This window comes from Oxyura jamaicensis, chromosome 9, assembly GCF_011077185.1.
Source record: "Oxyura jamaicensis isolate SHBP4307 breed ruddy duck chromosome 9, BPBGC_Ojam_1.0, whole genome shotgun sequence".
Classification (NCBI taxonomy): Eukaryota; Metazoa; Chordata; class Aves; order Anseriformes; family Anatidae; genus Oxyura; species Oxyura jamaicensis.
Genome location: NC_048901.1, coordinates 22510917 through 22523999, shown reverse-complemented (window position 1 = coordinate 22523999; position 13083 = coordinate 22510917). Strand labels below are relative to the sequence as shown.

At 41.4% G+C, this 13083-nt stretch overlaps 1 protein-coding gene across 1 annotated transcript in view; it reads right to left on the bottom strand.

The window, feature by feature from the left end:
• Positions 1 to 5848: 5848 nt before the first annotated feature.
• Positions 5849 to 13083, bottom strand: part of SLITRK3 (SLIT and NTRK like family member 3) — a 12263-nt gene continuing 5028 nt past the window's right edge. Inside the window, exon 2 of the mRNA XM_035334794.1 lies at positions 5849 to 13077. Within this exon, the coding sequence (XP_035190685.1) occupies positions 12568 to 13077 (510 nt within the window). The 3' untranslated portion in view covers positions 5849 to 12567. The remainder of the gene's footprint in view (positions 13078 to 13083) is intronic.

Sequence of the window (13083 nt, the reverse complement as noted above, 5' to 3'; positions counted from 1 at the left end):
CATAGAAGTTGGTGTTTTTAGTACTAATAAAGGAAAAAAAAAAAAAATTTAACCCTACTTTATTTTTTTTTTCTGTTCTCTCTTTTCATCTAAATTGGTATGATTTTCAGAAAGCTTCTCAATACTTCAGAAAGAGGTTTTTCTAGGCTAAAAAAAAATGTGTTTTCTTAAGATGAAAATGTTTAAAAAGATTTTGGTTTGTAGCAATATTCAAGTGAATGCTTTTTATTTTTTCACCTATTGAATAATCCTTAAAAAAAAAAGTTTGAAGATTTTTCTTCCAATTAAAACCAGATACTTTTCATTGGAAAAAGGAGTTCCTCATGGCTCAGGAGAGACATTGTGAAAAATAAGCAGCACATCCCTGTCTAAACGCCGGCGATAGTCATAATGAGAGTATCTCTCAGCTCTGTCCTGGCCATAAAACTGCTGCAGTATCCTTGATGGCTGCTGTCTGTGCTCATTGCCTACCTTTATAACCATCACAGCTGAAGCTTCACCAGCTCAGCCACTGCATCCAAAGAGCCACATCTAACATTATATTGTCCATTTCCCCCCCACCCCAGTTCTTTTTGGTTAACGTTGGTACTCAGCACCAGAGCTGCTCAGCCATTAAGTGTTTTACAACAGGTAGTTATCCATTGGAATCTACCTTGGAGACATCTTGAGACACAAATTGCAGGAGCCTACTTCCCATAAGTTCATCATGTATTCTAGTAGAGTGCCACTGCCCTTGTTACTTAATTACTTCAAGGAATGGTTTAAGCAGGATTTGGTCAAGGAAAATCACAGGGAATTTGTGTTTCTCTGATCTTTTTCTTTCTCTTTCAACACAGAAGGGCAGGAACAGGTTTCAGGAGGCACAGAAGCTCATGCAGGAGTTGGAGACCAGCCCAGGGAGCATTGTCCACACAAGGGCTGGCCCATGGGCTGGCACAGCCAGAGATCAGCACGCAGCAACTCCCAGAGGCAAAAACCCCCACAGGGTGAAAAGGGAGAAGGTTGCCACAGGCAAACTCCCCACCAAGTGGCCTGAGGAGCTGAGCTTATTTGCCTTCATTTTTAAGCTTTAACAAAACACTAATGGCTGCATGGGAAGCCCTCCAGAGTAACTGCTGCAAGCAGCATAGCAAGCATCTTTGAATCCAGCTCAGGGGTACGAGCAGTGCTGTATGGAGAGCAATGGAGATGCAATGATTTACACCACCTACATGCTTTGGTCATGTAATTTATTTGGATGTCCATCTATAGCAACAACACTATTTTGCATGCCTGATCTTCAAACTACATAGTTTCTTTCCTAAATATAAAATGGTATTGCAAAATTCAACCACAAAGAAGGTGGGGTTTGTTGTTTCTTCACAGCAATATAGCAAGTAGCCAAGGTTCATTATAGACTAAATTTAACCTGTAAAGAGGAGATTACCACTGAGAATGAAGAGACGTGTAGTCTATCATTCCTTTACTAGCTTCAGATTCTGGGCTTTTTGTGTCGATGACTGCTTTCCTGAGGATGCGGACACCTAGGCAACTTCTTTAAGAAGTGACACCAGAAAAACTTATTTCCCCAAAAGTCTCCAGATGCTCAGCAAAGCAGAAGCTTTCTGAACTCCCCAATACACTCAACTCAAATTCTGATGCTTCTTGCTTAAAAAAAAAATAATAATAATAATTGCCATTTGAAGATTATGTGCCTGTGGGTGTCCAAGAGACACCATATTCAAGTAGTTAGCCTGCCATAAGGTCTGCATGAGTTAATTAAAATGTGATCAATTTTTCTGCTCCCCTTCTAGTTTTCTTCATTCAGGCAAACATGCTGAAATCACAAAAACAGCAAAAGTATTGCTTTAACTAGATGACGGTATATGGATTCAGCATATTTTCTGCATTAAAAAATATAACATTTATATGGAAATTACCTTTTTTTTTTTTTTTTTGAAGAGGCAGCTATATATTACACAAAGTTCCACTACAGCATTTATGCAAAAGAGATTGGGAAGCGCTTTCCCATAAGGTGCTTATTTCCTCTAGTGTAAATAAGAAGGCACAGTATAATCAAGAAGCTTAAAAGAAACATTTCACTCCATAACATATATTTTAAACCACCAGGTATTTGTTTTCAATTCTGTGAATATTTCTTGTTTGTTTGCCTTCTGCCTTAGAGGAAGCAAAGGACTTAAGAAGAAATAATCCATTCTGGGGGGGGGGGGGGCGGGCCTTTTCTAATCACATTACAGTCTGCAAACAGTGGCAGATTGGCAGCACGACAGACCCACGCCACTCTCAGAACCGCAAGACCATTTGGTGCCCAAGGCAGAAAGCCTCTGCCCTGCCATGGCCCCAGCCCCGTGCGCAGTCCCAGCGGGACATGCATGGACTGCATTGTGCTGGAGCCCCCACCGTGAGGACAGAGCTACATCCCCGTGACCTACTTTTAAACCAGCACAAGGCACATGGCAGTTCTGTGACCAGCCACCATTCGGGCTGAAGGGATGTTCAGGGAAGGCATTATGTGCAGCTCAAATCAGGGGCAAAGCTGAGAGCAGTGGTCAGCTGCACAGAACCAAAACCCTTGCAACTGCCTAAAGGTCTCTTTGACAGAAAGATGCTATAATCATGGAATACATAACTAGCAAATCATTTTTTGGCTCACTTTTATTACAAAATTACACTTTTGGTTAATAGCTGCACAACGACAAGACGGTTTTAATGTCAGTGCTGTGCTTAATGAAACACTCTGAGCTGATTCAACCCCACTGAAGCCAACTGCAAAATTCACCCTGATATAAATGGTTTTCCAGTTGAGAAATTCTTTGAGCTTATCACAAATTAAGGTATAGCTTACTCTGATGATGAAGTGAAATTATTTAAAATCAATTATAACATAAAAGAGATATCCTGAACTAGAAGCTCACTGAGCTAAGATTCTTGATTTACAGCCTAACACCCTAACCCGAAATGGAAATCCATACATCACCTAGTCAAAGTAATCAGACTCTATATCACTTACTTTAGAGCAGGAAATTCATCTTTTTTCCCTCTGTTCAGAAGCTGCTACCATTAGCTGGGACATTAACAGCAACCAAAGTAATCGCTACTGAGGCTATTTCACCATCAAAACCCCACAAAGCATGACAGGGATTTCCAAACCATAAACAGTCAAGAACCCCCTCTTCCTTCACTTTTAAAAGCAGCCCCTGAGTCTCTTTGGCCACCGCATTATTTCACATATGAAGAACAGCTGTGGAACAGCTAATGACTTGCTTGGAGTCCTCTGGAGCAGTAAAAACCTTCCAGGCTGGTGCTCAGCCATGGAGCAACACTCCTATCTATGTGTAAATGATAACTTAAGAACTTTGTGCAATATGATGTTAATGGGAGAAGCTTCTTGTTGGGTTTTAAAGAAAAGGACACACCGGTGAAATGTTATTTTCCATAGTTGCATGACTATTTATATAGAGAAATATAAATTTATATAAATGTATACATATATATAGATACACATATTATACATTATGGGCATATACATACATACATATATACACAGTATTATCTACACATACACAGATTTGTATATACATATATATCAATATATATATACACACAAATACACAGACAGCTTTCTTCTTTTTAGCTAGCTATAGTTATAAATTCTCCCTCCCCCACAGAGCCGAGATGATCTGAGTTGCCTCTGCTGAACTCCCCACGGTTGCCTTTCCATCACAAATTAAATATAATACTCATTATCCTGCAATTCTGGTTCCTGAGAAACTTGGCAATATTTCTGAATGACTTCAGATGCAGCAATTTCTCCTGCATTGCCTCCGCTAACCTATTCCAGGAGATGCAATATGCTGCTAAGATTAAGTGTCCAAAACACTAATATGTGTGAGAAGTGCCTCCACTGACCTACATTAAGAATGTAGGTCTTAATGTATACATTTTTAGCTTTATCACCAGAATGTTCATATTTTTATAACAGTCCAAAACAAGCCATATGCCTGAATCTCCCAGAACTTTTCAAAAAATGACTTCTACGCTTCAACATGCTAGCAAATACACATATACATACATATATATAGTATATATGTATATAATGTACATACTCAGTCTCATCATTTCCCTTACATACATTAGCCACTCTGTTCCAGCAGAGGTAACAACATAGGAGGCAGTTACTACTGCTTTGAGTTAACAGCAGGTAATTTTAGGTTGTTGTACATGGAACACCTTTGCGTTATCCCTGATGCATACCTGTTAGTGATCCATCTTATCAGTGTTTTGTGCTCTGAAGGCTTTAAAAGACTTTGGCTGGCTTGTAGGGGCTGGCAAAGCACAACGCATGTAATACCACCGCGGCTAACCTCAGGAGGCTGCTTACAAAGCTGAGTTACAGGTAGGCAATCCGGTCGATACATCTTACAGAATGAAGTCTTGAGGTGCAAAACATCACTCTACAGAAAAACCCAACAAAGATAACCATATTTTCAACTGGACTCCATTTTGTGCACATGTTCAATGTGCAAACCGAGGCGTTAAAAACTTATCATCAGCCAAATGATTATCTGTGCATGCAGATAGGTAAAAGCAATGTTGAGAATGCCAACAAATCTGGATGCTGCTTGAGAACTTGGGCCAAATATGGGGAAAAAAAGGGGGAGGGGGGATTCTATGGGATATTTGTTTACCAGCTCTAACAGAGAGGTTTCAACAGGAATTGTATGTTGTTATTGACTGTTTCTAACACAGCAAGATGCTTGACTTTGTGGTGCCGTTTGCATCGTTAGCCTTGGCACAGGTCCCACTTGTCACAGCTTAACCCAGCCATGGTTAATAATGCCATTCCTTCCATCAGCATCGCTGGATCTAGTACTGTGCCCCCTCATTGCTCACAGGAGGAATACGTACATACATAAATTAGATACATCCACCTTTCTTGCTTTGTTGGCTTAAAACTGAAGGCGATAATTAAACACATTGAATAATGACTGACTCTTTGCCTTAATCAGTAAAGGCTGCAGAACAAGGACCCAGTAGCTATGACTTGCACTTTCTTTGAAGAAAATACTGATATAAACTGGATCTGAAAAATATCTTTACTTGCCATATTTCTTTGATTGCCAATACTATCCACTTTCCAAAGCAGCCAGGTTTTTGGGTCACTGCAAGAAAACATAACAGAAGTGATGCCACGAGAAACGATGTTTCCTAATGAAGAAGAATGCATTAGTTATACATCTTTTTCAGCAGTGCTTTTATGAAGAGTGATCAGCTGTGCCCTTGCATGGCATTTTAACTGCACCAGAGAAATCCTGTATGGGTTTTCTGAAGAACACAGAGACAAACTTTTAAATGGCCAATGTCCATTACCAATGCCCAGTTTTTTTAATGTTCCTTTTTCACAGAAACACTATACCGTGATTTTTCTAAGTGCTCATCACTGCCCTGCTCCCTGTGAGACACGGGAGCGGTGCCTGTAGTTGCGTGAGACCTCCAGGTACCTGATTGCGCAGGGTGAGAGTTAATGGTGGAGAAGATTAGCTGGCCACGTCTGACCCTGTAATCTTACTAATGGGAGTTTCTTACACCTTTCTTTGAGCCTGATCATTCTGAGCATTCTCAGGAATGAGAGGACACAGCAGCATGAACACATTTCAACTCTTAGCCTGAGTGCCAACTCCTACGCTCTTTGGAGCACAGCTCCTTCATTCTCCAAAGAAAAAGAGAAGAAAAGAAAGGATTGGACTTGAAAGTCCTATTAAAAAGTATTCTGTGGTGAGAACTTTCCCACTGCAATGTTTTCTGCTCTCCAATGATACTCTGAATAAAACCAAACCAAACAATCATGAAACAACAGCAACAAAACTGTAATTAACCTTGACTTCCAAAGCCAAAGCCTCCAAAATTCAATGACAGACTTCAGTTTAAGGATTATTCAGATAAAGGTCATTACATATAAAATATAAAATGTGTAAATATTTATGCATATAGTAACTAAGAGAGCAAGAACAAAACCAAAGATTTACATAGCTTTCTAGAAAACTCATCTCAGTTTAGGACAGTTACAACTGTGAAAGACTGATTTCATTTAAACAAGTATGTTTAAAAATAGCAACAAACACCTTCCTACAGTTCCTCAACATGCAAAACAGCTCTTGTCTCAAATGAAGCAGAGTGAAGAGGACAAAGCAAGAAAAAAACATTTTCCCATATCAGTGTACTGATGTCACTTTAACACTTGGGGCAAAGTTATTAGCATTAGATGAGATGGTCACTGTGGGACAAAGACTACAACCCCTTTTGGGGGGTTGGATTACTTTTACAGGAGTCTCCACTGGCAATGGTGCCACCATCAGCAGGAGGATTATCCATGCCACCACAACCAGAAGCATTTTCCATGTCTATGCCAGTCCAATAGTGACTCATCACAACTCAACACCCCCTGAATAAATACTTAGTCAAGCCCTACTGCATAATCTGCATCAACGCAGAGAGCTGCCCTTCCTGGCACAGTGCTACAACATCCCCAGCTTTCATGCCACTTGTCATGGACAGGAATTTTCCTCCACTCTTGGTGGCATCTGTTTGAATTTCCAGCTTCTGAGAGATTGGACCCTTAGCTAAAATAAAACATCTCTTCGGAATTCATAGAATATATAGGATATTCTTGAGAAACTTAGAAAATTCTAGTAAAAAATAAAGATGTTAGAAAAAGTAAATGAGCATTCAGTCCGTGACGTGTTCAGTACATGGTATATGACTGAGCTATTAATATTTTACATTGTGCTATACTCTCTATTATTATCTATTCTCAAGGCACCTAACATCTTAGTATTGCATATACATATATCTTCCTAATACCACACTTATGATTAATGTCCTTAACATTCAAAATATAAAGACTGATGGCAGCATCCACTCTGCAGAGACTACCCAGTACAATTATCAGACAGGGAATTTCTATAGCAATGCCAGTGGCTCGGTTCCTTTGAGTCTTCTCCCATCATTTTTCCACAAAAAAAAAATGAACAATCTGACAGTGTTCTGAAAACCACCGCAATATTGGAAATTTTAAAAGAGAAAATCCCACCACAGGGGAGTGTTTCCAAATACTTTCACAGTGATCAAAGATAACCTACAATGTTTCGCCCCAGCACCCCTCTGGTGAGCACCATGTATCACCAGATACACCCAAAGCTAATGGGTTCATCAGTAACCCCCTACCTCCTCCAAAAAACATAAACGAAAATAGAAGTACGGAATTTTAAAAGAAGTGGGAAGCTACAAGGATCAAGCAAAAGACATTTAAATATATATATATATATATATGAAACACAATTGTCAGTGTCTGTAAATATTCTTGCTTTTAAAGAAGGTAATACTGATGAGGTATTTCCAAATAATTTGCAACTGTTATACAAATAATTGTGGTGTATGTAGCTATAATACATAGCTACCTATGACATTAGATCTAAACTCTACCAATTTCCACATTTCTTGAATCTACTGAGACACACTGATATTTGTCTTTATGCAAATCCTTATTTTAGAATAAAAAAGTAAATTTGTGAATGAGGTCAATCAAGAAATTTACCAAAATGGTAACAAATTATTTTTCTAGTCACATGGAGAGCTTGTCTCGATACACTTGAATCCACATAATATAGGTTGCAATTTTCTGAGATGAGACTTTGCTCTTCATTCGAGTCTGTTGACTAAAACTGAGCAGTAATGTGGTATTTCATCACTGGCTTCAACAGGAGCAGGATTCGGCCTTTAGTCCGTGCTCACACAAGAGTTTGTTCCAAGCACATTCCACTTCTTCCACTAAGAGGAACAGGCTTTGAATTGGGACTTAGCAGTGTTTGCAAGAATAAAACAGAATCTTTTTCAAGAAGTGGGGAAAAATATATTCCCACTCACATCAGCTTTACAAAGTATTAAAAATAGCATATTTTGTACAAAGAGATGTTGTTAGTATGAAGAAGTTATGAAACTACATATTGGGTAAATTTATTCCACATTTCTCCCATGGAAACAATTGTTTTGTACTGTATAATCCATACATAAATTCATTGTGAAACTCAGATATGAGGAAGTCAGGTTTAGAACCAAGTCTTGGGAAACTCAGAAAATAGAAATATGCAATGTGCAGCAGTCTGATTTCTGAATGTATGTAAATCCATGTTGTAAAAGGAAATGCCTTTGGAAGAAGTGCAATTCTGGAACAAGTTCACATCTAAGTAGCTGAACCATTGCCAGAAGTCATATTCTAGGGCTGAGTAATGTAGATAACCAGTGAACTTCCAAACTTAGGGCCAGATTCTGCACACTTTATTCACGTGAACATTTCTGCAATACATAAAGCCAGTTCATTGCACATTGTTCATGTGAACAGTTCAACTTCATTTGAAATATGACTAAAGTAGAAGTAGCATCACACTCACGAGTTGCTGCTTGCATACTTCAGTGTTTTGGAAATGTAGAACATTGCATACTGATATTTTGTAGAGACCTGTCTGTCATGTTGCTCTACATGTTTATAACAGAGAAAACAAGTCAGCCATAAGTGCACATTTCTTGCTTAAAACCAAATCAGCAGTGATAATATGTACAAAAGTGTAATTTTTTGTTGTTTTGTTTTGTTTTTCTGGAAAGGTCTCTGACAACATCTTGAGTTACCACAGCTTAACTCACATCCACTGAATCTAATAATAAACAACCTCTCTGTAGTATTCACCTGACTAGAGCAGTCCAGTTCCTGGTGTGCTGTGACAGACTTTCAGAGATGGCAAGTGTTCTGTACGTCAGATTATTATTTATACCATAAAAATTAACATCACTATTGATACAACCCAGAGATCCATAAAGCATTGTCCAAGCCTCAAGCAAATCCTTTAACCCAGGTAAAATATTATTTTTGAGCATCTATGACAATATCAAGGAAGCACAAAAGAGCACCAAGCACCATCACTATCTGTTCTCATGTATGCAATCATTGTCAGCTAGAACTGGGACTTACCTGGACTTGTTTCTTTTCCACCTGTAGGAAGAATTTCATTATAAACAATGAGTGAATAAACCAAGCACATGGTGAAAGATTTACACAAAGTTTTGAGCACTGCCACATGCTGAACTGCTGAAGCTGATACCAGCTACTTACACAGTAATGAAATAAGCTAAAAAAAATGTATTTATTTATTTGAAATAGTATCCCATCAAACAGCTCCAATGTGAATGTGGATCATTGACTTTATTTGGTTCCTTCCCAATATTATTAATGCTACCAATAACACTTCTGATAATTATTATAATCCCTATTAATTAGGAGTAACCCAGGTTGCAGCATTTAAATAGTCACCCGTCACAGATCAGAGATGATGGATCCACTTTTGTTTCCTGCAGTGAAAAGTAATGCTACCACCCACTCAGCCTCAGCTCAACACAATGAAATAGCAAAATTGAAGTCATCGTAATATACATTAGATGTCACAGTTAAGTATTGTCAGTATTTCCAGAGGCAACTATCCCCAAATGATTCCAGTGAATTCCCAGTACACAAGGAAAAGGAAGTTTCCTACACAAGGAAAGAAAAATAACTCAATGTAAGCCAAAAATTATCTCTTTTAATACAAAATTCCATTCTCATAGAACAAATTTATTTCCACTGAATAAATAGATTTCTCACCATTCACAGGTGAGATTGCTACCTATAGTTATGTTGAAATTCTCTTGCCTTTCTGTAGTTTAATTAAAATATAAACATTATTTGCAACTGGCTTTACTATATTTGGATACAAGTATGAACACTTGGGGTTTGATGACATTGCCAAATGTACACAGCACCACTCTCACTAGGGGTTGTACTTTAACCTGGTTTGTATAGCTCCACGTGTTACTTGCATGTACGCTTATCAATGCAATTCTGATTATCATATTATAATGATTATCATAAGAAAGATCTGGCCTTTGAACTTTGATGTTTACTTTTAACAGGTCCGTGCTCTTCCACTGTCCTTTAAAAAAAAAGAAAAATAAATAAAAAAATACACACAAAAACAACAAAAAAAAATAAAAAAAAAGAAAAAGAAAAAAAAGAGAGAAAGAAAAGAGAACCCCATGCCCAGCAGACTAGAGCTGAATTGCAGCAGTAATAAAACACTATCAGCTCAGTAGAGGAATTTGGAAACTTCAAATGTATAACATTTCTTTAGCAAAACTATGGAGCCAATGATAGATTTACAAGACATTTGGAGCTGCCTCTCCACCCCAAAGCACATACAACTGCACCCAGGGCTCGGGACACGACTGTTGCACCCAGCTGGCTCTCCAAGACAGATCGACCAAAACCCTGCAATAAGCATACTTGGTGAAGCTACAAAGGGGACACTTGGGGTGAAAACAAGCGTTCATGGTTTTATCTCCATTAGAATCGTTGTGCTGGGTGGGACAAAGCTGCTCCCACCAGGCTGGAGGGACAGTTTGGTGTGAGGTGACACCACGCACCGCTGCCCCGCGCAAGGAAGGTGGCAGAGCCTTGTCCCCTGAACAGCAACCAGAAAAAATGTCCTAAGGGGGAAACCTTTTTAATGCAGATGGGGGTGAAAAAAAATCACAAATATAAATTATTTATTATTATTATGGATAGATTATCATTCCTGATGCTCCGTTAAAACAAACGATACCTAGAGATATATATTCGATATTTCACTATAAAACTCCATATCTGAAGACATTCAGGACAGTGCTCGGGCAGTGCGCTGTCCCCCCCGCGGCCCCCCCGGCCCCGGTGTAAGGCCCCCGGGGGCTCCGGTTTAGGGCCCCGGGGGCTGCGCTCGGCGGGGTCGGGACCGGGCGGGCAGCGCTGGGGCTGTGGCGCCACCTGGCGGAGGATGAGGAGCGGAGCCGCCGCTGCCGCCCGGCCGGCCCAGGGGACCGGGGCCAAGATACCACCGGGACCTTCCCTCCCCTCCTTTCGGTCTCACTCCGGTTCCAGCGCGGAGCAAACAAACGGCCGCGCCGGGGCAGAAAGATCCCCGGCCGCGGGGAGGTGGCTGGAGCTTTAGGCATCCTTTCCCAGAGACCTTTAACTATTTTTTCCAAAATTGAAAAGCGCTTTAATGCCCGCTCCCATCCCCCTTTGACTGCTCTCTTCACATTTAGAAAGAGCCCCAGCAATGCCCCTGAGAGAGGGCACTGGTTTGAGATGCAAGGGAACTGCCGTAAGTACAGTGCGGCGTGGGAATACGGATTGCAAATCAGATTTGTAAAAGTCTCAGGTGGTATCTTGGCAAGAGAAGCTGTACAGCATTTGTTTTGTTTTGTTTTGTTTTCTGTTAACATCACAGTGCATCAAACTGTTATTAATAAAATAGCTTTCAAGGTTAAGGTGGGAGAAGGAAATCTCAGTAGGGGGAAGCTGACGTTTAAGGTTCAAGCTTTGTATTCCTATATATATATATATGTGGATATATATATATATATATATGCATGTTTTTTCAAAACTTTTTATTAGGAAAGCTATACCAGACGCATCACTGTACAATGATTAAACATTACCTTTACAATTTATATTCACTTGAAATTACAGAATAAATATATGCACATTGTTGTACCTCTCGTGTGTGTGCGTGTGTGTGTGCATGTATGTGTGTATGAGAGAAAACATTAAAAGTGCTTCCTACAAAGCTGTTAGTGACAGGTGCCCAGTAGCTTTTTTTTTTCCTTTTTTTTTTTTTTTTTTTTTCCTGTATATTTGCATGTTGCTTTTATTTAGGAAAGTGCGGATGTCCTCCAAAAAACCATGGCGTCATGATGAAGTGTCACTGAGCATCCCCTAGGTGTGTGCGCCACGTGGTTACATCCTTTGGGCTGCTCGGCTCCGGGTGGCTTCCCCCGGTGCCCGGGATTCCCTGCGCGGCGGCGGGCGCTGCGCGGAGGGGCCGGGCTGCCGCGGGGTGGCGGGGGTGCGGGTGGGTGCGTGTGCGTGCGAGGGAGGGAGAGAGACAAGAGTGAGACATTCGAGCAAGACCCTCCCCTCCCTTCCCTCTTGCAGTTTCCAGGCATGCAGCAAACCGCTCTTGTTTGCTTCTTTGCATTTTTTTTTTTTAAATAAATGTACAGAATCTGTGCCATGATGGGCAAGAAGAAAGCAAGCCACAAAATGCCATCTTCCCTCCCCCTCCCCTCCAAGGGAAAATATAGAGGAAGTTTACTGCAACGGAAAAATAAAAAAAAAGAAAAAGAAAAAAAAAAAAAAAAAAAAAAGAAAGAAAGAAAGAAAAAGAGACACACATGGAATTTACTTAATCAGGATCAATACAAAGATCCCCGATAATAATAATAATAATAATAATAATATACCTTAGACATGGCACAGTCAAAGTCTCAGTTTCAGTATAAAAAATAATGATTGATTAACATCTGCTGGCAAAAGTCTGCGAAGGCACTTCGTCGATTACTGCTCTGAGGCCGGCCCTGCCCGCAGCACGCACAGCTGGCGGGCAGAGCGCGCAGCTGGAGCCTCTCCTCGCATGCGGCGGTGCCGGGCGGGCGGCGGGGCAGCGGTCAGAACCGGTACGTGGTCTTCTCCAGGACTTCGAGGTAATCCGGCTTGGTTTGGAGTTTGGCCCTTAACTCGAGGTATTCGCTTGTGGGGGTTTGGTGCTCTGAGAAGCCCTTGCCGGCCGCGAAGAGAAGGGTTTCTTTGAGCCTGGCGTCCTGCTGGAGGTCCGGGTATTGCATGCCAGGGGGGTGCACGTGCAGTTCCTTCAGCTTGGGCACGGTGCCGTACAGGCAGTCCACGAAGCCCACGGCGCAGGGGGGCGGGCGGTCGCGGTCCCGGGGGGCTCCTCCCGCTGCCGCCGCCGCCCCCGGCCCCCCAGCGCCCGCCGCCAGCCCTCCGCCCGCGGGATGCTGCGGGTGGGCGGCCACGATGGTGTTGAGCTGCGAGCTGGACACGGCCAGGCTCCACTCCTGCTCCTTCTCCAGCAAAGTGCGGTAGTTGGTGCCCGGCTCCGGGCCGGGGGGCGCGGCGGCGAAGCGCTCTCCGGCGCCCCGCAGCAGCTCGGCCGCCTCCCCCCC